The sequence below is a fragment of the Tachypleus tridentatus genome, chromosome 1 (assembly GCF_004210375.1).
Source record: "Tachypleus tridentatus isolate NWPU-2018 chromosome 1, ASM421037v1, whole genome shotgun sequence".
Taxonomy (NCBI): domain Eukaryota; kingdom Metazoa; phylum Arthropoda; class Merostomata; order Xiphosura; family Limulidae; genus Tachypleus; species Tachypleus tridentatus.
This window is the reverse complement of record NC_134825.1, coordinates 81,363,839-81,391,596: the sequence shown is the minus strand read 5'-3', so window position 1 is coordinate 81,391,596 and position 27,758 is coordinate 81,363,839. Positions and strand designations below refer to the sequence as shown.

The 27,758-nt window shown below is 31.9% G+C and overlaps 1 protein-coding gene across 1 annotated transcript in view; it reads right to left on the bottom strand.

Moving 5' to 3' along the window:
- Positions 1 to 27,758, bottom strand: part of LOC143253402 (serine/threonine-protein phosphatase 2A 55 kDa regulatory subunit B alpha isoform-like) — a 60,744-nt gene that overhangs the window by 20,778 nt on the left and 12,208 nt on the right. Inside the window, 3 exon segments of the mRNA XM_076507235.1 lie at positions 4,329 to 4,494; positions 8,136 to 8,233; positions 11,216 to 11,281. Coding sequence (XP_076363350.1) covers positions 4,329 to 4,494; positions 8,136 to 8,233; positions 11,216 to 11,281 — 330 coding nt within the window.

The following is a 27,758-nucleotide window of genomic DNA, read 5'->3' as shown; positions in this document are numbered from 1 at the left end:
GGTGAAGACTGGAATTGAAAATGAATTTTGCAAAAAAACTTCTTAATGCTGATTTTATATTTAATTTATTACTGTTTTATGGTGATAATTTTAATCACCTATTAACAATCAATAGCATTAAAGCTATTTATTACTTCACAAATACACAATGTCCTTTTTGGAACAAGAAAGGAATAATTAGAACCTCCAGACAAAAGAGTTCTGTGAAAGAATAAGATTCATCATTCTGTTTATATGCTTGTATAGAAAAAAAGGAAATCACTTACTTGGGTGAAAATTTGTTGAAACAGTAAAATGTATAAAAGCAATTAAATCAGCTTTACAAGTACAATAAGCTTAGGTTTTGCTCAGCTAATATGGTAAAATAGTCATTGTTAGTATTCAGACACTTTAAAAGTGTTTTTAAATAGGTAATTTTTACAACCATAACTTGGTATAATCACAGTCTCTACTGCAATTAACAATACTTTTTAAATTTCAAAAATTTCAGAAGGCATGTTCAATGCTTTGGAATAAAGAAAAATATCTTCTCAAAGCAAAACTACCACATGATTTTTGGTGTTTAAACACTGTGCATTTTATACCAATGAAGCTTGCTACCTGTCTATACATATTTCAGAAAGTAAAATATTTTCAAAGTTTAAACTTTAATTAACTCTTGCTATGGCTAACTCTTCAGCACAGTCTCAGTCCTTGGGACCAACCTCATAATTTTATGTATGTTAGTTTTCATGCTATGACTTTTAAATTAGTAAGCACATGTTCATGAAATTTAGAAGATTATCAGTAAATATTACAAAGCTTCCTTACTTAAAATATCAAATTTTTTAATTAAGTCTTAAAAAAGGTTTGTTAAGCAATGTTTTTCTTATGCCTTTTTTCCCCTTTATTTGCTCAGTGAATAGGCAACATGCAAAGTAATTTGCATTATAGGAGAATTAAAAAAAATAAAATCACATTCCACACATCCAGAAATTTATCAAACATCTCCAAAGGAAAAACAAATTGTTTTATCTGTTATTTTCACTAACAAATCTTTGAACTTATTCAGTTGATTTGATTGATCTTGTATCCACCATAAAAATTATGAAATAACTGTAAATTATGCCTTTTTTTGTTTTACAATGACAAGTTATCACAAGAAAACATAAATGTTGAGACTAAATAGCCTTAACATTACACATTTATTAATTTTATTATACTGATGTTTCAGCTATGCTTGGCTCACAATACAGTGCAACACATATGCACTCATGTTATGGTATCCAGTAAAATAAACTGACCTTTAGTCTTTACAAAGTGACCTTTAATTTAATGGACCAGTATTTTGTAAAATAGTCACATTTCAATTATCATACATTATACATGTAAATAGATTATTAATAAATACAAACAAGTTCTTAAACTTATTTTATTAAATCATAGAACAGTAAATAAAGAAGCAAACAATTATATACCCACTTATGACCTTTGTATCACATAAATTTATTATAATTTATCAAGTTTAGTAACCAAGTTGTATTTGGGTCTAAGAAAAATATGAAATTTTGAACAGACTAAGGCTAAATACTCAATTTACCAGCATAAAGATTTGTCTCTAGGGAGGATACTGTTATATTTGAAAATGACTAAAAGCCACTAGGGGACATTCTGACCTTTCAAATGGCTACTTACACATCATATACAGAAGTAAATATATATAAGAGACCATTTCACAAAATGAAATGATGCGAGCTGGGCCACTGCATGCAATTCAATACATAAGCCATACTCAGCAAAGAGAAAACAGGGTTCTTATTTCATATTCTAGCTTGTCAATATTGGTAAATTAAGTTACTAAGTAGCAAGAAACTACAGATTTTCTATTTTGACATTACTAACATATAATTTGAACCACTGCTGCATTTAACATACAACAAGCTACGACACACGTTCATGAAATAGTAGTTAAATAAAATTTTGAATGCAAGTTAACAAATGTGATTGCATGGCCTTTGACCTGTGACCCATCTGGAAATGTTTAAAGTGTGCATTTTACAACTTTTTGACAATTATATTCTAAATTTAAACTAATTTATTATTGGCACATATGAATAAACTTGGCATCAAAATGCAATTACTGAAACTTGGGTAATATCAAAATTTGATATAAAGCTCTTAAATTTATATTTTTTTAAATTCTAATTCTTCCCTTGTATAAGAACTAGGAAATTTGTTCTCTTGGTCTTCCCTCTTCTTCAATTCATTTATATTCTCAACTGAAGTATGTAATTTAATATAAATTACTAATTTACAACACAGATATTAGTAAAATAGTAATTATTATAGCTTTCAATCTGCTTTGTTTACAGAGCCAAACCCACCTGCCACAATCTCTTTGAAGTTTTATACTACATAATTTATGACCAAGAGAAAGATGTAGTCTTAATTTATTATATGATGTATTATATTATATTATTTTCATTATAATGCATTTTCTATTCTGTTTTCAGTTTGAAATCTTCCATTTCTCTCACAATGTTCAGATTAAGAAGCATATGAATTAATTTAAATTTCTTATGTGATAACTAGAAAGCCAGTATATTAGAATGTTATAGGATGTTTGCTTTGTGAGTATTCTTAGATACATTATTTAATTACATAAATATTATTTGGTATATTAGCACAATCAGTATAAAAAACAACTTCAATTTCATCATTATCCAACAAAAGCAAAGCAAGAGGCCAAAGGAAAGAACCATATTTCTTGTTTTTTTAAAGTATATTCTTTAATTAATATTATAAGAGTAACTAAGTGTAATATTAAAAACTTATTATGTTGGATAAGACTCGATTATGGAAGATCTAATAATAAATAATAAAATTATTGATGAAGTATGCCGATGAGCAGGTTGTGCATTATATAAAGTGAACTATTTAGGAAAAACAAATGTTTCCTGTTACAATTTGTAATTACTCTAAAAAAAAAAAAAGTAATTTATATTTATTTATTTTGTAATGGTTAAAAGGTTGATGAAATTACCATGCCATATATAGTTGAAGTAAAAAAGTTTGATGTTTAGTAGATTTCAGAGGTTATATAAAAAATTTGAAAATTTTCAGATGAAGTATTTTTTAATCTTAACATGAAAATTACTTTGCACTCAGAGCAGTTAATATTTTAGTAAAAATATTTAATTAAAAAATCTAACTTATTTTTATATACAAAAGTTTACTGAAAACTTGCCAAGTTACATGAAAATGTATGCACCATTTTAAAAATTATGGTATAGAAACTAATAGTTTGGATTACAAAGTGAGTGTAATTTACTAACATCCCATGAAAGAGTTAAACAAGATTAATGTTCATTAGCTCTAAATATAATTTATTTCTATTTTACAAGATTTTATGTTATAAACAATAACAATCAATGTTAATTAAACTTGTTTATTTCATAACTGTGTCACATTTCTCCAACATAGCCAGTCAGTATTAGCACTGAAAGCAGACTTGATTTTTTACAGGTTTCCTGTTGCTTGCTCAGTACAAAAGCACATTCTTGTGTTACTTCTGGCATTTTGTCATTTGAAATCTGTAGCTGAGAAATTATTTACTTAAAAACTGATAAATTGGAGCACTAAAAGTTGCTGTTTGCCACAGTTTTGATTTTATATAAACTGCAAAAGTTGGCAAAAATCAAACTACTTAACTCATTCAAACAAGGTTTGAATTAATATATATTGATCAATATTATACTCCAAGCTTGAGGCAGAATTAGATCGATAAAACAGCCAAATTTGAGTCAGCCAAGTTTTTACGTGAGCAATAACAAGGTTCTACACGTTACTAACAGAACTGTGCTTAAAGATCTGCAATTCTGAATGCGTGAATTGAGAGTTTTAGCACCAGTCACCAAACATGCTTGTTCTACATGGTTTCTAAGTGGACTGTCATCCACTATAATTCTACAATCTACTTAATGCTGAAAAGTATGAAATTACTTGAATGATCAAATTTTTAAATGTAATTAGCAATTAAAAGTTACAGCCATATAAACATACAATTAATAAATGATTTTCTTTCCTGTCCCAACTTATTTCAGTTTCTCTTAAATATCATTACTACTTTATCATCCTTTTCTTGACTAACATTGCATCATCTTGTTATATTTCAGAAAGACATGATGGTTATTTTCTAAACCACCTTTTTTCGACTGAAACCTTATTTGTAAAAATTCATCCTTACAAGTGAGACCTTTAATTACTATCATCATTAATGAATGATAAATTAGAAGTACCACATTTTTCAACTTTAATATAAGTTAATTAGTTTAAAACATGTAACTCACCATTTGTTGAAAGCAGGAAATGAGCTGGATTCTTTCGCTTCAACCATCTGATTTTATTTATTTTTTCTTCTATTTCTAAACTTTTTAGGTAGTCAAATTCTGCTTCATGGCTTTGGAAGGTACTATACACATTATATTCACCTCTTCTAGGTGAAGCCTGCTTGGACTATGAGAGAAAAGCAATTTTATTTTTAAAAAATTGCATACACAACAAAATACATTCCCCCCCCCATCGCTTTTAACATGCAATACCTATACTTTAAGATTTGATCACACTTATAATAAACTATTATGTAAGTATGTATTCAAACATATTTTGAAGTTAGAATTAAAAAAACATTTATATTTTAAAGTCAAGATAATGGCCCCCATCCTCAAATACACCAATTTGTTTTGATTCATTGTAGTGGAATTTAATTAAAGATAATGTTCTTCTATCAAATTAATTTTAGAAACTACTAAAATTTGGAGCAGTTTAAAAATGTTTATAAATGGTATAATATAATCCACATAATATAAATCACTTTAAGTTTAGTATAAAAAACATTCCAAAAAGTATTTTAGAAAAAGAACTGGTTCATAAAGTCTATTACAAAAGGAGTAATTTTCAAAGAAAACATGGGAGATAAAAAGTTTGTGTAGTTTCACATATTTCAATAAATCACAAAAATACAATGTCCATATTCACAAACTTAAAACTCACTGATAGTCAAGGTTCTTACTGATTCTAAGTTGTACCCAAGTGCACATTTAAATTACTATGTTTCTTCATTTTTTAATCCCCTCCTACAGTTTCTGATAAAAAGACTTGAAATGAAACTATATCAAGTTCACTAAAACTTAGGTCAATTACATTTATCCTTTAACAAGCAGGAATGTTATGGACAGGCATCAACTGACAATGACTGCCATTTAAGGGTTAATGTTCCAGTTTATATATTCAACCTCTTATTACCATCACACAAACATATTCTCACAAAGACTTTCTAAGATGTATGACAACTTTTAATATCTATGTAGCCTCTTCTACGTTTCCTGTTTTATATAGAAAATACGTACAAAATGTTAAGATTCTTCTCTTCGCCACTTCTACACTTACATCCTGTTAAAAAACCTTCCGTAACAAGTATACCACAACTTCAAATGTTTCAACATTATGTAAAGATGAGAAACTATTAATGAAGCCAAAGTTCGTAGGAACAGTAGATATGCTTTCTTTACAGCATAACTATTCTGTTTAAAACACACGGCTATTACTATCAGATGATATGTAGAAGGTGTCAATGTCTTTCTTTTCTTTCCAGAATGTCAACCCATATTTCTCTACACTTGTTCAAATCACTTTTATTACACCCACAAAAGGCATTAAAACCTTTCTACAATAACATCTTCATTTAAACAACATCTGCTAATACCATAATATCTACGTTAACTACAAATCAAACTTTTAGCTATACAAATTAATACAAACTTCACGTATCAGTACAATATAAACTGATTTTCAATTTCTCTACCTGTCTACATTACTATCATAAATTACCACATATTCTAAAACCCATTCCTAAGGTCAAACATTTTCCTTCCTCATTTCTAATCTATATATACTAAATAATCTCAGATATAACTTTTGCTTAATGCATTTTTTTTCTGTAAACACTTTAAAACAACAAATATTCTTCCCTTTCCTATCTCAGGTGTGTTACATTTACCAGCATACAAATTAAACTAGTCACATCTTTAGCTCCAGCTTTCTTCCATCATGCATCATAGTAAATCCAGAATTTTCCTCTGAGAAGTCAAAATTAAAATACTTTCTATTTCATTTCTTATTTCAATAACATCTTTACCTAACCTTGAATTTTTCTTTTCTTTTTTTTTATTCTGCAATTTTACCTCTAATAGGAAAGTTTCTTATATGTATCCAATGAATTATGTTGATAATCTGAAAACTACAGTCTAATCTATTATTTAAAGAAATTATATACTTTTTGCATTCATATCCTGCACGGCTTTCATCATTTACTCCTTCAATAATCCCAATTATATTAACTAACAAATTAGAAACACCACAAATAAAGCAAAACTGAAACCATAAAATAACAGAAAACAGGAGTCAGTCTATCTCTACATTTACTATAAGAAACAATGTATACTATTAAAAATAAGATACATGTAACTCATAAAGTGTACCATGATCAAGATAATTTCAACAATACTAACTTGCTTTGTTAACTTCACGTTGCTCAAGCTTCACCATGAGAACATTTGTTAACTTTATGTCAAATATAAAGTCATGCTTGGCAGGTGCTAGCAGGAACAGTATGTGCTACAAAAACACCAGCAAACATACACAACTGACTAAACTTTTACTGGTGTGCTCAGTTCAACAAATTTCAACCCAGTGACAACTGAAAATGCCTCTACTGAATGCAATATGTGTATATTATATAAAGCATGTTTAGAGTTATCTTCCAGATGTCAGGTTTGAAAACCTTTCAGAGTTTCACTGTGCCTTGTCTTAAATGTCAGGTCCAAGAAAAATTTCCCCTTTATTCTTTACAAACCAATCTCTTAAAAGCAATGTTTACCTTGGATAAAACAGTAAAGGCTCAAATCATGGACAGTGCTATCTCTGGGAAAAAGCTGAGAAATTAATATAGGTTTTGGAGCTGCCATGAAATGAGCCATTATTGAAACTGATACTCCCCAAGCAAATCATATTCTGATTTTTTTCCAAAACCTAGAAAAGTATCTGACAAATACATTACCAATACCTCCAGTCACCAACACTGAAGAGAAGGAATTACTTAATGATTACAACATGTGTAAAGAGTTTGTACTTTACTCAAATCCCACAGCTACAAAAATTCTGGATCCTACATACAATAGAAAAGTATTTTATGGCTTGGGTTGATAAAGATGTAGAGAAAGTCTGCAGACCAAGACATTTATGTGGAAATGTCTAGAAAATGGGATGAACAGATCATTTAGAAAGCCACTCTGCTCTGATGTGGCAAAAGGATGTATGTGGATGGTCTCCATTGAGCATAATGGCTTCTTTTCATCTTCTGCAACCTTGAAGCAATCCTTCCAAATGCAGAGCCTGTGCACACTAGAAAGTTAAGACTAACAAGGACAAGATAGGTAATACATATTGCAATTAACTGGAAAATATGCACCAGAGAATCTCAAAGTGGAGGACACTATGAACAGGCATACTCCACTTCAACTGGTCAAATTAAAAGTGGCTTAAGAAGAGAGAAGACAAGGCTATTTATGCTGGCAACACCAAATAACAGATGCTAAACAATCATACCACAAATATGAAACAATTAAAATTGTTTCCAAACACATATTGTTTAGCCATTTACAAAACAATTTTTATTATATTTGAAATTAATAATCAATATTCAGAATGAGTTAGAAAATAATCTTTATATTAAAAAAGTGCTTACTTTAAAAAAGGGCTCAATTAATACTGTAGTTACTTTACTGTTGTAAACAGTAATAGCAAACATTTTTTTTGCACAGTATCAATAACACTTTTCAAATCATTAACAAGTTAAATTATCATTATTTCAGTAATAAAAAGTAATGATTTTGAATAACTAATTTTCAGATATTTAAAACAACATAATGCCAGAAAGTATAACTTATCATTGTAGTTAACATTATGAACAATATAATTTTTTCAATTATAATTTTAATTTTACATTGTTACAACATACAAATGTGCATCTTAGGAAAACTTTAAATGAAAGCTACAAGGTGTACATACAAGTTGAATACATTATTAGATTAACATACCTCTGGATCTCGCTGGAAAATTACAACTCTTCCACCTTTGTCACCAGTGGCAAGTAACTCTCCACTATGGTTGAATTCAACACAGGAAATAATATCAGCTGAAATGTGAAAAGAGCATTAATAGCATCCAAATTAACAAAAATTGCAAGAACAAACACTCCTGCAAATATTTGGGTACATTTTCTGTAAACTTGTATATAAACACATTTTAAATGGAAAGAAACAAATCTAAAATAACATTTCTAGACTTTTACTTACTTACACAGGACCAACTGTACCATTCTTAATCTTTTTATTAGACGAAGGATGTACAACACTGGCATACAAAGTTCAGTTGTAGTCATACATTTTATCATAACCTTCTAACTACATGGCTTAAGTGGCTCCATTTTGTTATCATTAGGTTTCAATTATTGGTCTTTTTTGAGTGGCTAGAGATTTCTAAAATTGTGGAATTATAAAACAAGTAATTTTTAGTTGGTAAAAATGTAGGTAGAAAATAGAAGAAAAAAATGATTCAACAGTAATGTATAAAATATGTTACAAGCCACAAGATATTTTACTATAAATTATAATAATCACTGAGATATTGAGAGAATTATTAATGGCATATGCAGTAGACCTTGGTAATTAGCAATATTTGCCACCTTCGACAGTGAAAGAATTTTTATTATCAATGACACATTCAGCAGAGCTGGGTAATTAGTGTTATTTGCTAACTAATTAGCCAACAGTCCCATTAATCAATTAATTATACTTGATTACTACAGCATCTCTCAAACCACAGAATATACAAGCAAGAAAAAACAACAAAAAACACTGCAGAAGTTGTTGATAGCCAGTTGCTTTCCCCTTGGACAGCAGTTAAAATTAATGACAGTGGCAGATAACCTTTGTAACTTTTTCATAACAAAGACAGTTTGTTAGCAGTGTGTTTTGAGCTCTAGAATCCCAAATCACCAAAGCTAAACAAATGTGATACGTGCATGAACCTGGCAACATTCAGTTGCAAACTTTTTGTTAACCTGAAGATGACCTAAGAAGGTTAAAACATTGTTTTGTACTTTATTTCAATTAAAGTCTTAATACCAATACCAGCCATTTTGAGAATACACTTTCACTTCAAATGGTTTTCTCATGATTATGAAATTTGAAGTTAAAAACTAACAAACTTATAAAACTAAAAGTTAGGAGAAAACAGAAGAGCACAATATATAGCTTTTTTTGCAACAACTGATCTAATCATAAATTACTCAACTGCTGGAATAATAAAAAATAGTAAAGAACTGAAGTATCTGTGGACATTTTTCAGCCTACCTAATAACAAACTGAACTTGTAATGAGCAATAAAAATCAGTGATGACTGTCTATTAGTTTGTACACCCATTTATTTCAAAGATGTTTTGATTTTTAACAATTAAAAATGTTAAATTGATCATTTGTTTAGTTATGTAAAATGTTATAACTAAAACATTCCAGGATTGGATTTGGGTTTCTAACTCTTCTAATGGAATGAACATACAAGGTTCTTATTTCATAGTATTCTGACAAGTGTCATATTCCATACTCATTAAAAATGCTGAAAGCCTCCAGTCAGTAAAATGATCTTGACAATGTGTCAATGCAATGAGCTGCACACTACAATGCTGGTTTAAATATTTTGGTTTGTTGTATTTGAAACACGAACTAGGCTTCACAGTTGACCGGTACCTTAAATCCCCACCAAAATGTACCCTTTAATCTTTTCATTTGAGATTGCATTCATCTGTTATGGACCTACATATCTGTTTATTCATTCAATTTTGACTTATACTGCATAAATCAAAAATCTGTAATCATCAGGCTATGGAATAATGGTTGGCCAACAAAAAATTACTAAGTCCTCTTTTAAAAAATTAGCATTTACTAAAACATCAAAAATACTATAAGAAGTATTTTTACTACACAACACTTACATATTTTTTGTAGTAAATTTGTTGTTGCAGCACTCTTATAAAATAATATTAAAAAACAAATTTATAATGTTACAACATACAAGAATACATTCAACTAGGATTATATGAAAAACCTTTATATGCTTTCCTTAATTATCGATTTAGTTCAGTGTTTCTCAGCCAGATTTGGCAGATGATATGTGCACTTCTTGGACACAAAAATAAATAAATAAATAAAATTAAAATGTAGACAGCTCTTAACTCCCCTGGAAACCTGATTGCAACCCCTAAGGAGGGTCACAACCTATTGTTTGAGAAACAATGATCTACTTTTTTTTAAAGCAAATAATAAACATATAAAAAGTCTAAAATAATAAAGCAAGTAAACTTTTAGATAAATGTTGTTCCACTAGATATGTTTATCACAACCTTCTTATTACACCATTATGGCTTTTAAATCAGTTGCATAGAAAATATGAGCTTTTCAGACCTATCTTAAATGCACTGCCTAGAAAAGCATCCTTATAAATCTGAGTTTTTATAGTAACTTCTTTTTACTTTCACACACTATGATAAAATTCTGCACTTAAATTAACAACTATGTTTTAGAATTCCAAATAAATAAACCCTTGCCTCATGCAAAGACAATAATCTTTAATTATAAATTTTGAATTTTTCGTCTTACAAATATTTTCTGCACATTAAGATACCATATAAGTTACAGCTGTTTCTGTACAAGTAGCTTACCAAATGAGACAGTTCATCACAAAGTATTATGTACCTTTATACTTACATTAAGTGAATTTTGTACAAAATTTCCAAACTTGATGTTAATTAATGTTACTCAATTGTGAAGAGGACTGAATTATGATTGTCCGAAAACTAAAGTGTAAATTTTTTTAAAACGTCACACTCACCCACTGATCTAATCCGCTGTATATTCAAACTTATGACACCTTTTACTTTGGCAGATGAAATATCCGAAAGTTTCTTTAATACTACAATTATGGAGTATTAGTACTAATAGTAGTCTCTAACATTAGTAATGCTATTAATACAATACTAGTAGTATTACTAATAATATAGTTACGAGTCACATCCACTCAATCATTTTCATGATTATAATAATTTATCAAGAAAACTTACCTTCAGTTACGTCATCATCCGATGTTCCTTTTACTTGGGAAAAACACCACTGTATCTCCCCATTTCCTACAAAATAGGAATAAAGAGGGTTATGAGCATTTAAGTAACTACAACTTTCTACAAACTTGACCATCTTCGGAACGAAAGAGGCCATATTATCACTACTCTTCCGGAAGCGGTTACCGACAAACGAAAAGTATGCTTTTACCTGTCATGATGGTTGAAATATATCGCTGTAGGTCACCGTGAAATATTTTCAAAACAGATGATTTAAATAATATAAGAGAATCATATGTAAAAATTCACGGATGTCATCAGATTTCCTTGGGGATGGCCACAGATTTTACAAAATGGCGCACACCCCCTACCCCAGCGTCACGGTGACGTAACTTCACCGAGCACTGTGGGAAATAGAAACCGTAGCAAAGTTACGACCACTGGCTACATCGATTTTTTCATAACCATCGTGATTTGATGTACTTCCTTTTCGTAGTTTTTGTATAATCACTTGATATGTTAAAAATTTGTATTGGCTTTAGAAGTAACAACGAAAATGTATGAAATAATTGTAATGAATTCAAACTTCTGTTTTATTGACACACAATAGGCTGTGAAGAGTATTAACGAAACCGGTATGTTTTGCGAAGGTTTATATATACTGACATCTCTATTGTAATTATTTTTTGTATATGTCCTATAAATCACTAAAGTACGTAAGTTAGTTTTATTCTGTTAGTATTATTTTAAATTCCGCTTTATGGTCAAGAATCTACCAGTTTGCCGATCACAACCAGATTTAGAAAGAAAAAAAGAAGCTTTATAAGCAATATGTTACTTGTTTTGTCGTCTGTTACGAAACAAAACAAAATTTCACATTTATAGTTGCTCCTCTCAACGTTAGTGTATTTCTAAAGAAATAAGAATGTTTGGTTCAATACTGGATAAAAATATTGAAGTTGATTCTTCAAACTATCTTAAATTTTTAGCAAGAATATATTTGTAGATGGGAAAGTCGATTTATTATTATGGATTTTTCTTTCACCTTCGTATACGTATCTACCTAAACTGACAGCAATTCAATAATATTAAAACAACTTCAAATTTCCATAGTAACTTTGAGTTTGACTGGTTATGTACGATTACAAATAAATGTAGACAACTATGGGCGTTCTAAAGCTCGAACCTCCTCTTAATACTTGATCGGGCGTGGTCTATAGGCTTAAGTGTTGATCCGAGAACTTGAAGGAAAGATAACCAGTTCTTGTTATGTTGCCGCAGAAACATGCTCACCACTTCGGTATCGTGGGTGCGTAATAAGAACGACGGTTAAGTATTAACTGTTCCATCAGAGCAGCTCAAGAGTTAGCAGTGCTACTGACTAGCTGCTTTTCTTCCAGTTTATCAGCTAAAAATTAGGAACGGCTAGTGCATATAGGTCTTGTATAGCTTTGTACGAAGTTTCAAAACAAATCTTTTAACAATACGCAGAAACGAACTGTCCACGGTATTCGAAGATAAACTTCGCTAATCGCTGTAATATGTAAAGAATGGCTAAACCTTTATGTTGTAGCTCTTATTCCAAGAGGTCTCTCAGTGGCATGTCTGCGGACTCACACTGCTAGAAACCGGGTTTCGATACCCATGGTGGGCAGAGCACAGATAACCCATTGTGTAGGTTTGTGCTTAATTCCAAATAATTAATCAACTTATTCCAAAGGCGTTAACAGAAACCTATAAATAAGGTTGCTACTTTTGAGGAGTACAAGAACATGCTCCTAATAATTATTTTTCTTATTATTTTTCAATGAAAACTGTGCATTTAATGGCACCTGAAGCTAATTATATACCTTTTAATTATGTTTCATACGTATACATGTTAGTTTAGAAGGTGATAGAAACACCTTCTTGCTTAAGCACGTGTACTCAGAATTCTTGTAATGCTTTTAGGAGGCAGTTTTATTATTGCTATTCGGTAATGAAAAGTTCAGTCTACCTAATGATAAGATACAATTTCTTCAGTTACTTTACCTGATTATCACTAATAACCCCAGTAGACAGTAACACCAGAATTTCACTTACTATTCTTTTCGTATGTACAGTACTTCTCGTATTTCTAATTTTTTTTTTGTCGAAACGTAAAGTTAATATTCAAAAACTGAATTCATAACTACTTGAAATTAACATACAAGTTGACAGTCAAATTCACGAACTCCATAATTAATCATACAGTGTAACAAATTGAAGAATCACTCAAGCACTTAAGCCTACTTTCCCAGACTTTCAAGGTGTTGATTATTAAGCCATGTCTGTCATATGTTATCATCAAATGTCCCTCTAGCGAGATATTAATACAAGCATCTGAATTCAAAATGCATAGTTTTCAGTAGGATAATAGAAAAAAAATGTATGTTTCTGGAACTTACGACAAACTTCGTCCTACGTCAGCAATGTCTACAGGAGATATTGCGTGTTTGACATATGTTTATACACTCCCTTCTACTTTCACTTAGAGCAGTGGTTCCCAAACTTATATGGCCCTCGCACCCCCCCCACCCACCCAGTGGCTCAGCGGTATGTCTGCGGACTTACAACGCTAAAACACCGGGTTCCGATACCCGTGGTGAGCAGAGTACATATAGTCCATTGTGTAGTTTTGTGCTTAATTCAAAACAACAACAACCCTTGCACCCATCCCATAAAATGTATGCATTAGACATTTCCTCTTGGCGACATTTGGGACAAGACGGGCCTTGTACATAGCCTCTTTTGCACAATCTCTGGACACTCATTTCACAACATCCCTGGTTGGGAACCTCTGACTCAGAGATTCTCATTAATAATTGTAAAAAAGTTTAAATTTCACTAATGGAAATATATAATAGATTGGCTATATACTACAGTGTTACCTATGATATGATTTTTGTTGGTATTCTCTATTTTTCTTTTGTTTCAAAAGCAATAAATCATATGGATGAAAAATTGCAATATTATTTAAAACAATATAATATTATTATTATCATCTTAGAAAGCGGTTTTTCGCGGGTTTGCAGACATGTAACTTGAATTCATCTTTATAGCTAATAGAAACTAGAATATTATTTAGTCAAGCTTCAATGGAAATAAAACATAGATGAAAAAAACAACACACAAATGGGAAGGCGCTACCTTAATCAACATCTGTTAGGCCTTACATTTTTTATTACCGAATTTCATACCTCTTACTCAGGCTGAAAAGCCTCCATGATTAAATTAGTTTAATTTAAGCTACGTGATTTAATAGATGTTATCCCCAGCCTGTTAATCGTAGAATAATTTGAAGCAAATCTTAGTCATTTTTTAGGATTTCGCGAACCACAATTACTCTGCATGTAATGTTTATATGTGGTAAATGTATAGACCTCTGTTTTGTCATGCTTGAAGGACATTATTCATTCACGTAACAACAGTTTGTATTCCTTCAGAATAAATCATACTAGCATAGAAAAAGAAACTAAGGAAGTCAGATTTTGACTATTTTTAAGCGCATAGTACAAACAAACAGTTTAATAATATTTTACCTTTTCTTCTAATAAAAACGATAACCAACTTCATAAGTTTTGAAATGGATAAAAGTGATTTTGTTTAGTAATTTAAATATTGAGTAGTATTTAACGTTCCCCAGTGGCACAACGATATGTCGGCGGATTTTAAACGCTAGAAAGCGGATTTCGATAACCGCGGAGGGCAGAGCATAGATAGTTCTGTATGTAGCCTTGTGCTTAACTACAAACTAATATCTAACGTAGATTTTAGTCCGGTTACTTTGTATCATTCAACCGTAATTTTGAATATTTTCCCCACAGATCGATTCGCATAACTATTAACTGTTTTTCCACAAATGTAAAACTAATGATAAGTACAATTGAAATATTTACTGTGACGTAATTCCATCAAAATTAGATAAAAGACACATACATCCTTTGTAGTTGTTGTTGCTATTGCTAGCTGCACATTAAACGTAAGTGTCGTTGTGAGAAAAGTTCTCTAATCTATGTTTTATCACAGACTACATTCAGTCAACAGTACAAAGAAGCCATACTTTTACCAATTTGTCAATTATAAGAAAGTACAAAGTTTTATTTAGTCTTATATGTTGTGACATGATTTAATACCTACATTTGTTTCAGTGTAGTTTTTTTATGCATGTGACGTATTTTGTTGATATTTGTAATACCCGTTATTATAAATTGTATTATTGTTTATATATTAAAATATATATGTGTTAAGAAAGATATTTTTGTGTATCAAACTTGTTGGCAAATATCATAAATTTGATACATATTGAAATTCAGTTAACTTATAAATTAAATTAAATTATCAGCTATTTGAAATAGTAATATATAACGTTAGTTGGTTATCACCATTAGATTCCATCTAGGAACATAGGGCCGCAATCGCTTGCGGATTCTTCAACAAGTATTTAAGTGAGTAGGTTGTTAGCCCACTGCACCGAGCCGTCCCTAATTTAGCAGTGTAAGACAGCTAGACAGTGTAAGACAGTAAGAGAAGGCAGCTAGTCATCACCACCCACCACCAACTCTTGGGCTACTCGTGTGCTAACGAATAGTGGGATTGACTGTCACATTATAACGCCCCCACGGCTGGGAGGGCGAGCATGTTTGGCGTGACGCGGGCGCGAACTCGGATTACGAGTCGCACGCCTTACGCGCTAGGCCATGCCAGGCCCAAATATAGAACGTACGTAATATAATAAATCGGAGATTCGTCCGAGACTAATTACATGCGAAGTTACATTCTGAAAATATTTCAAAATTCACATGTAATACCGAAAGTCCTGATATTACGATCACGATGATATATATACTCTTAAATAGATAAATACTTGCTAAAGAGCTATTCTCTCTCTCACTCTCATTTTACCGATACACATGATACTGTTTAAGAAGAACATTGTGTTAAGTATTTTCGGAGGTCATAAAACATAGGACCGAGTTCGTTGTATTAAAACGACTTTCAATAAGTGAATCAGCAAGTCACGTGGCAACAATTACAGATATAAAGTAGTGGTGGAACGAAATGTATCAAAACCACATTTTGAGATTGTTTGGCATTATGTAGGTAGTGTGATGTCACCGAAAACCAATCGTTTTTGGGATGGGTACGTTACCCTTTATGATGCAAGATATTCATAAAAAGATGTGTTAATATAGGAAACTTAAGATTTGCAAGTCACTGACTCTGGAAAACAAGTGAATATTAATCAATGTGTTTACCTAGGACAACACAGAAAGAAACTTGTAAATATTAGCATACGTGGCGTGGTAACTAAAATGCAGAAGCTTATATCCGGTTAGAATCTACGAACACAAAGATAGTGGGAAAAGCAGTCCACGTGTCCTAGGCATGAAACACAATCAAGAATTACCTCCACCAGGGAAAGCGACACAAACAGCTTCCTCGTCATATCAGTTCAGTCATCACATAACCCAAGCAGCTGGAGAAAGAAAAAGGTATCTATGTTATTACATATGAAGACGTACTGGTGAAGTGGTCAAGACCAGCGTCTATTAGTTTCTGTGTAACTGGACTGTGAAAATGGGCGCTGGGAAACTGTCATCCCTGTATACAAGATGTATTACGTAAGGTTTGGTTTGATTTGTTTTGATTTTCGTGCAAAGATACATGAGGGCTATCTGCGCAAGCCGTCCACAGTTTAGCAGTGAAAGACTAGAGGATAGACAGCTATTCATCACCACCCACCGCCAAATCTTGAGCTATTTTTTACCAACGAATAATAGGATTGACCGTCATATTATAATGCTCGATAACTGAAAGAGCGAACATGTTTGGTGTGGATTACAGAAGGCTGCAAAAACGTGTGGTGTACTCTGAATACAACAGCCTTACAAAAAAGACGTTTGCAATGGAGCAACTATACGAGATGATTGTCATGATGCACGGTGGTCCGACAGAGAACGGCCGGATGTCGTAACATGGATTGTAAGGACATGGAAAGGCTCCAAGTGGTTTTAATATAAAGCAATCAACCTCTCTATGTTCAGATTGTGCCACAAGAAGACAAATCCTTATAAATACCCGAGAACAATTAAATATAATTTATTTGAATGTCTTTATAAAACTTATGATGCTAAATATATGTTTTCGCATGTATATGTATTTCACAGTCAAATACTTGTGTTTATTATTTCTGTTGGCTCGGCATGGCTAGGTGGTTAAGGTGCTCAACTCGTAACTTGAGGGTCGCGGGTTCGAATCCCCATCATACCTAACAGGCTCGCCCTTTCAGCCGTGGGGGCATTATACTTTTACGGTCAATTCCACTATTCGTTGGTAAAAGAGTAGCTCAAGAGTTGGCGGTGGGTGGTGATGACTAGTTGCCTTCCCTCTAGTCTTACATTGCTAAATTAGGAACAGCTAGTACAGATAGCCCTTGTTTAGTTTTGCGCGAAATTCAAGAACAAACAAACTATTTCTGTCGCATAGGCTATACTTAAAGCAAATGTTATGCAACTGTAATACACGGAAGTTAGGTGTATTTGACTCAAACATAATTACAATGTAAAGGGTGACTTTCAAATTAGGTAATAAATCCTTTCTAAATCTGTCTAACCAGAGTAGGAGAATGCTAGTTAATGAGGTTAAACATTTACAATCTATTTCTTATGTTTACAACTCATGTAGTCTATACGAAAAGCAGCATACAAGAAACACTTTGTGTCTAAACTACTGTTGGTAGACAAGGACTAAACTACAAATAAATTTAGGTTGATTCGTTGGCATGAGTGTAATTAATGTATCTACTATGATGTTGTCAGTAGACAGACTAATTCTGAAATTGGGCATCATAAATTCTTCGAACGTTATTAAAAATGATGAAAAAAAGAACATGTAAACTCAATACATTAAAAAACTCCCCACACCCGAAAGTGAAAAAAAAATCTTCAAAATTGTTATATAAATATATATTCAATAAGACGTAATCAAACTTAACAACGGAAGACAAAAATCATCGGAATAATTAGAAGATAACTGAATATTTTAATATAAGGCAAAGTACCAATCACTCCCTCAATTCATTTTTACGCAAAACAAAGCAAAACAGTAATCACATGACTGATTACTCAGTTTATGATATATGTACTGGTCTCATACAATCTTGTCAACATTACATACTTAGATTCTCTTTTACTCATCTTCTGAAGAGTATTCCACTTTGATACAAGGCTGCTAGCCTTGGTTTTAATATACCATCGACAGTTATGATGCACAAAACGAGTCAAACTATCACAACACCTCAAACAGAGCGACAAAATAATAAAATTAATACTCATGCAAATCTTATATAAGAAGATATATATTTTTAGAAACATTCAAACACTGAAGGTTCTGTAAATGTGAATTACTTTGGATTGTGCAGAAGACATCTGGAAAACGAAGTATAATCCTCTACCTTACCTTGTGTACAGGAAACAAATTCTTCCTCCAATAATTTATTTACTAACAAATCTATCTATAATTTTATTCACTTTTCTGGCACTTAGTTATCTTGTCAATCATCTGTAATACTTGCATTAAATACTCTCACTTTAGCATTTTTTGTCATAAAACTTGTCACAGTCCTTAATAAAAAATCAGTGAAGTGTAATTTTGACAACATAAATTTTGATGACTTTTTGAGTAAAGTTGTCGAATAAATTATTATAAGTTTATTGTGATCACATTACAACACTGTTACCTTTAGTGACGATACATTACTATGGTTATAAAAAATATTTGCCAATTTCTTTACACGATTAAAAGATATCCTTTACTGAAGACAAATATTTCTCTCTTAAATGAAATGAAATCTTCCTCACAGATATCTTTGATTTACCACAATGTATATGAAGCTTTCCTTTCGTTTTGAATTTCGTGCAAAGCTACACGAGGGCTTTCTGCACTCGCCGTCCCTAATTTAGCAGTGTAAGACTAGAGGGAAGGCAGCTAGTCATCACAATCCACAACCAACTCTTGGGCTACTCTCTTTTGTATTAAAATGTATCATACAAACTGAAATTCATTTTTTTTATTATAATAAGTTACATAAGCCTCTGGTACAAAATGTATTCGTGAATTCAATCAAATACTATCTATCAAAATAAATTATAATTTTCTATTATTATGATATACATTATTCCATTCTCAAATTCATTTCCCAACAGTATCAACGAACGATTAAATAATTTTCACATACTAATGTTATAACTGTTTTCAAATTATAACTTTTACTAAAGCGAATATAGGTAGTCTCTTATTTTTGTCCTATACCCCAGTGCTTATCAACCTTTTCCAATACCATTCACCCACATCAGTTTAACATAACATCTCACTCATCCCAGTTAGTAAAAAGACAAAAAGTATTAAATTATAATGCAATTTATTTTAGGATTACTTAAATATATATCAAACTACAACTACAATACCACCAAGTGGCACAGCGGTGTGTCTGATGACTTACAACGCTAGAAATCGAGTTTCGATACCCATGGTGAGCAGAGCAGAGATAGCCCATTGTGTGGCTTTGCGCTTAATTATAAATAAACAAAAACAAACAACTGAAATGAATAAAACATAAAATAAACGAAACTCCTCGGTAAACCATTCACCCTGTTGAGAAGCATTGTTTTAATTAACCAAGATGGCAACATTGATAAGGCAGATAAAACTGCTCAAAAACCCTGACTTACGGAGGATATTATTTTCATTCAACATAGCACAATGTATTTGATGTTACAACTGACACAAGAGGTGAAGAAGCGAAATACACTAAGTGGTAGGTATAGTTGGATGAATAAAACATTTCGGTACAGAACAACACAAAGATGAGCATACACGTGTACTCTATGACTGATGAACCTAATCATTCTTTTTATATCATAAATTTGTGTATTTCGTACTATTTACAATTATTTCTAGATTCTACATACTGTTTACATAACGTTCTCAACCGTACTTTCTAAAACATAATATTTACGGGAATTTTACAGTGGCTCAAAATGTTCTAGCAGTTGCATATGCGTTTATTTTAAAAGTAGAAACAAAACAAATTTGTCATAAAAAATAAAAATACAAACTTACTGTTCATTGAAAATAGGCATAGCTCGTAGCTGATGTACAACTTAAAAGTTGTCTCTGTTTATTTCGGAGACAAAAGAGACAAGCCATAAATTTCGAGGATTAGTTCTACTTTATAAAACAAAAACGATTTGTGTGCACAGAAGCATAAGCCTGTCGCTAGACATCAGAGAGGGACACTACGGGCGAAATATTTAGCTCATATATATATGGTTTAGGGCTAATTACAAACCATTCGAGAGTGAAATACTGTCTTGTAAGTTCTATACTTGAAGATTTATGTTACAACTTTTTCTATGGAAGGATTTTGTACAGCAGAACTATTAAAAAATGTGAAGAAATTTCGAAGACGCGAGTCTTCAGCGTTTTCTTTGTAACGGAAAGAACCTATACATAGCAGACCATTTAGACGAGTACAGAACGACGCTCTAATCCCCAACATAAAGGATATGATTATGAAACCGAAAACAAAACATTTCTGTGAAGATGGGAAACAAATATTGATTTGAAGTCGATAAAGACTTCCAAGCTTCCAACTACATCTCCAAATCAGCTTGTGTTTTCATGTATGAGAAAAATGATAGAAGAACTGTAATTACAGCAACAACGTCTGATCGCATACCTGTCAAGTCCTTTGATACTTCTTCAATAGACTCCTCTGCTTCTGGTTTGCGTATACTTCGTGTTCAAAACATACATTTGAAGATCTGTAGAAAGTCTTTCAACAAATGGACCTCGCTGTTCTTCACAGAGATTCAATATAGTAGAAAACGAGGCACTGAGCAATAGTGCCTAATCACAGCCATCAAACTGAGTACGATCGACCGTGAAGAAAGTGGTTCCAAGGGCACTACAGGATCCGAAACATTACTCTAATGATGCACGTTTAGCCCTAACTATATTTCAAAAAGATACAAGGGAGTTCCAGCTTTTAGAGAAAATTTCTTATGGTAGTAACAAAATAAATAAAAAATAATGCAAAGGCGTAAAAAAGCATCCTGTATTTATACCACAAAGCTATTGCAGGTTTAGTCTGAAGATTCTCTTCAATGTTAAAGGAAAAGTTTAGAGAAAGGGTACGTGGACTTAGTTGTTTTATTGTCTGTGTCTTTATCGTCGTTACTACATTGTTTTGTTTTGCCCCCTCCCCCCCGGCTCAGCTTCTGAGCTTGTAACGCTAAAAATTCGGACGCAGCGTAAATAATCTATTATATATATTTGTGCCAAAATAAACACAATTGATTATTTACGTATTTTACTAGTAATGTTTAAATTATTTCCGTTGGAAAATTGTGGGCTATTCTCTTAGGGATTTATCTTCTATAGATAAACTTGATATAATTTTCATGAACTGTATAACTAAGTGTGACTGTACCGGTACTCAGTGCATTTCTAAATGTTTGTTTATTTGTTTTGAATTTCGCACAAAGCTACTCGAGGGTTATCTGTGCTAGCCGTCTTACTTTAGCAGTGTAAGACTAGAGGGAAGGCAGCTAGTCATCACCACCCACCGCCAACTCTTGGGCTACTCTTTTACCAACGAATAGTAGGATTGACATTATAACGTCCCCACGGCTGAAAGGGCGAGCATGTTTGGTGCAATCGGGATTCGAACCCGCGACTCTCGGATTACGAGTCGAGTGCCTTAACACACTTCGCCATGTCGGGCCATTTCTGAATGTATCCTAGCAAACGATTAAATCACTCGTCATTGTTTCGCAGTAGATTAATGAGAATGTTAAATAAACATTAAATATAAATGAAAAAGAAGCATTTAGTGAAAAAAAAACAAACCAAAATAATAAGAGATACACCTTATTAAACGAGGTGTCCAAAAATATGTTAACAAATTTATTACAATATTTTTCTGAAAAAAAATAAAGGATCAGGACACACGTTGTGTGTGGAAAACAATACATAAAGTGTCACAGCAAATCATTTCAAAAGCATAATTTCCAGATATTCTAAGTATTGGTTAGCTGAAAGGTAATTCAATACATGGAAGTACCACGTGATGCCTGAATTAGAACAAGATTAAATAAAATCTAGTCGATTATTTTACCTTTAACTTGAAACATTGTAATCTAATTTTTCTTATATATTTGAAATTTAGTAGCGACAATGATTGGTCGACTTTGTTCGGGTCCTTATGAGTGCCATTCCATCTAAATTTGACTCAAACTATGCTATGTTAGAAAAAGAAACGTCTGTAACATCTTGTAGTTGACAAAACAAAGTGCCACTACAAGCAGGGTAAAAAAAGAAAAAGAAAAATACGACTTGCTAAAATATACCAAGATAAATTGAAAATAAAATTTTCAATCGACTAGAATACATTTATCCCTTCCAAACAAACAAAAAAACCGTCAACCTGTGCCTAGTTAGGACTAAGTATAAATATTAAAAACAGTACAACATACATTTCAATATTATTAATTTTAATAAGTATCAACGGAATTAGAAAAAAATAACCAAAAGGAGAACAAACTAAATTCATTAGAAAATAACACAATGTTCCAAAATTCTCAATATCAAGAACAAAGTCTTACAATAATTAGCAACAAGTTTTTCTAACTATGTGGTGAATTATTTCGTTTTAAAGATTAAGCAAGACTTCTTGTTTAGTGATCGGACAGTGAGGCTACATTTTATGGTATTAATTATTACTAAAAACATCCATTCTTTCACAACATTAATATCTGTCTACTACTGCTAGGGAAAGCTCATATCGATTTAATAATACATACTTGAAATCAACATGTTCTAGGCAGAATGTAACTTGCACTTCAATTTCATGTATGGGCCAAAACGTGGCAGATGGTGTTCAAAATGTAAGGTGCTGCATGTAAGTTTCACAATTCAAATTACTGTTACAGTTTAAATAGGAGTACAGTAAATACTGTAGTTGAAAAATAAAGATCTTGGTGTTGTGATTGAAATATTACTTCAGTCATCTAAACAGTGTACTGTAGCTAACAATAGGGTTAATAGGATTTTGGGTAACATCTATAGAAATACTGAATACATAACAAGGGATACTATTGTTTCACTGTACAGATCACTTATAAAGCTTCATTTAGAATAATGTGTACAGTTTTGGAGTTCCTTTCTCAAGAAGGACATTGAATTGTTGTATAAGGTTCAGAGAAGAGCTACTAGAATGATACTTCGGATTATGGGATTGTTCTATAAGGAGAGATTAAAATATCTGAACTTGTTTTATCTGGAGAAGAAAAAGGCCGGATTTGGTTGAGGTGTTTAAGGTTATTAATGGTGTTGATAACATATATTTATTAAACTTTTTATGTTTATCAGTAAAAATAACAGGACAAGGGATCATAAATTCGAATTTTGGCAGTGGAGGAGTCACCTGCAGTTTAGACAATGTTACTTTTCAAACAGAATGACTGGCTTTTGGAATAAGCTGCCTTCAAGAATAGTGGAAGCAAAAAAATTAACTGAGTTTAAGAAAAGATTGGATGAATACATGAGAAGCAATAGTAAGGAGTGGTTATAGTTGGGAGCTGGAAGGGACATCCTTGATGAGCTGATAAAGCTCCTTTTTTGTCCCTTTAAAATTTTCTGAACAGCTAAATATTTTAGAGTCTGAGTATACAAGATAAAAAATAGTTACTGAACTATTCTATCAAAATTTAAAAAGAATTGTAAAAATATACTTTAAAAAGTAGTGTTTTAAAGTTAAATAAAAAGTATTTTAAAAATGTGCGTTATCAAAAACAGTCAATATTCTTTTTGAAAACAACTGAAATGTAAATATTGTGTGTTTGGATAACCCAACTTAATTTTTTATAGTTTTTCCGTTGTACCAAAGATATAGTTGCTTGTCATTCACCAATGACAATAAAAGAAAACACTACATACAAGTTTTAAGTAGATTAGATAACAGAAGTTCACTGTTTGTTTTAGGTTAAAGTCGCATTGGGATTCGAACCTTCGATTTTTAGGTTGGATGTCTGTAAATTTGCTGCGTACCTACCGGGAATCTGCATAATAGCGTTTGATTTAACATTTAATTAGCAAAGTAATGACAAAATTGTTAAACCCTAAAATGTTGGAAATTAAGGGCACTCACAATGGGATAAGAATGGTGTTATAAGACTGGTAGAACACGAAATACTCTGTTAATGATATATATTAATAAACGTCAAAAAATATAATCAATTACTTATTTTGAGAATGTTTAAAATTGAATCTAAAGTGGTTTTTTGATACTCAGTTTGAAATGCTTTTATTTTTTTCAAAATATACAAATCTGCCTTGAGGTTTTTACGAGAGATGTATAATTTACACAGATTCTTGGTTGTGTCTTTAATGTTGAAATCTCTAGTAGGAGCTGTAAGGTGAAATAGACAGGAACATTTAATACCAGTTTGAGATGTTTAAATTTTATTAATTGCCAATGCTACACAGATTAGCAGTGGCGGATTTAAAGTTGTATGGGCCTAGGGGCTAATACTTTTTGTGGAATCTACATCCCATGTAATTTTACATATAATAAAATTATCAATGGGCCCTTGGGCTGAGTCCCCTCTAGCCCTTACCTAAATACGCCATTGGGAGATTGCTTGCAAAAATAAGTTTCTGTTCCCTTCCCTTACGCAGATTAACTGCAATACAGGTAGACTTATGACACGGAAGATAATACAGTGTACATGCAATTATTGGTTTGTTGGAGCACATACAACGAATCAAGAAATCATAATTCTGGCGGTTAGCGAATAAAATCCCCAAATAACTGAACGGACTGATTTGGATTTCTGTGTGTATATGCAAGATATTCCTCTTCAGTGATCCTAGATTAGAACAAATATTAATTTTATTTGTGGTAATATCTTGTTGCCCATGGCACATTCAGTCGCATACGACAAAATACTAACAGTTTCGTAACAATTTTCCCAGAACTTTTAAGAAATTAATCGTTATTTACCGTATTAGGTATATACGTAAATGCAATGTAAGAGTCTCTCAAGTGAGAGTAAAATTACGTCTTTACAAAACCTACCAGTTTCTAGTAGCTCATTGACCTCTATATATCGATATATATATCGGACTGAACTGTCGCCACTACGAACCAATACAAATCGTGAAATCAGAATTCGTTTGATGTATTAGTACATTAAAATATGCAACAGCTGGTATGTATATTCATAGTCATTTAAATACTTTTCCCCTATTTTTATAACAAGAAACATAGAAAAGTGATGAATACCCAAAGAGAATTATGGTTTTGTTTCTAATTTTAATGTAGTTTTCAACATAGCTTTCAGTTAGATTTAAAAGTTTAAGTTTCGTGGACGCTTGCCGCGATTGCAGTTCGACATTTAGACCATGTTAGATTTTATTTTGATAACAACATTTAATAAAATTTTATCAGTCGTTATACAGTAAACAAATTTGTTGATTGGTACATGAGACTAATTTACTTGAATCTCAGAGTCCATACATGAATGGTTCATATATTTTCCTCAATAGCCGAGGCTTTTGAAATTATTTTAGGCAGGATTAGAGTAAATTAATCTATAAAACTTTTTTTATCCTTTTTATTAGCTATACTCGTGTACTCGATACGATAAAAAATATTTAGGATTTTTACCAGCCTATCTTTAAATTGAAATTCTTTCAGGCAAGATTATAGGAAATTAATCTATGAGACCTTGGGCGTGATCAAACACATAAATCGAAAGGGTTTGACCCCCTGAATCCAAAACTGTAATTATGTCTAAAATCGGTCAATAGATAAGGGAGTTATAAGCTGAAAGGTTTGTACGTAGAAAACAAACAACATCACAGACATGAGCCGCTTTGTCGCGACTAAAACAAAGACTGAGAGCCGATCTATGGTGCAAAATGGTGTTGATAGTTTAAATGTCTTTTTTGAATAAATATTTTAAAAATATCCTTGCGATACAAACTTCTCATTTAATTAGAAAAATAGTTAAAATGTAAACAATAAGATGGAAATAGATATAAAATATTACTAAAGTATTGTACTCGTTGAACTTAAAATATTAACATACATATCTCCACTTATGTACAGAGCGGTTCGGAAGTAGGGCTCCTACTGCGATAGCTTGAATGTTTTTTTGTGTGCATGTCGAGAAATATTTTTATGAGGAAAAACAAATGAAACACGATACTGTAAGCGAGAGTAAAGCAACCGTGCGTGAATTAAGCAAGTTTTATAAAGTACGAAACGTTATGTTTGTGTTTCCAAACTGGCTGTACTTGATGGACTATTACGCTCTGCCCTTTGAGACTGTATATGATATAATAGTGACAGTCAAATTCTACTGTTCGATTACAAAAGCCCAAGAGATAGTGGTATTGCTATAGTTAGTTGTCTTCATTTTAGTCTATTAGTTTAAAATTAAGGTCGGCTAACGCAGATAGTCCTAGTGTAGTTTACCCGAACATCCGAAGCAAGTAAGTCGCCACTAGGTTCAATGTTCTTTGATTGTGTTAACATTTAAACGCCACATGCACTTACAAACAAACCAATTGATAAGTTTTTGATACACGAAAGACATATGTATATTGAGTAATCAATTATGATTTATTATTGAAACTTTAAAAGAAAATAATCATGTGCCAGAAAGTTCGCTTAGAAAGTGTGGATTTTAAGAGCTAAATGATTTCATCTTAGTTTGAAGGACGGCTATCTAAACGACTTTCCAGTAAAACGTATTATTATTTGGCTTTTACATTTTCTGTAACATTTGTATCAGTCCGTTTGTTAGGCTAACAAATTCAATAATTAACCCACAGACTTATACACTCTTCAATAAAGTTAAAGCTATTATATGTGAGTAGCACTAATGAGCTGCTTAAATTTAAGATTCTCATTAAGGTTTAAACCCTTAACGAGATGAAGATGACAAAAACGCGCTTTAAGAACAATCAAGTAATTTTCAAGTATTCCAAACTAAGTTTTAAATGTACACCAGTTAGTGTAGCTGAACATCCTACGTTGTCTCATTTATTCGAAATATAAGTTGACAGTTTAGCAATTATTTTATTTTTAATTGATTATATTTATTTAATTCTCCTAGCAGCTTAGATGCTGGAAACATGCATGATCACAAATAGAAACACCATTTTGTTTCTTGGATACCAAGCATATTATTTAATTATACAGTTTCCTGAAGAAAGAAATGTATATACATACATACATATAAAGATATGTGCGCCACAAATAACATGGAGTGGCCCTGGCATGGCCTGTTAAGGAGCTCGACTTGCAGTGTGAAAGTCAGGGGCTCAAATCCTCTCCAATGAACATGTTTCCACTTTTCAGTAGTGGGGTTGTTTTATTATAAAATGGCTAATCCCACTATACGTTGGTAAAATACTAGCTCAAGAGTTGACGATGGGTGGTGTTAAATACCTG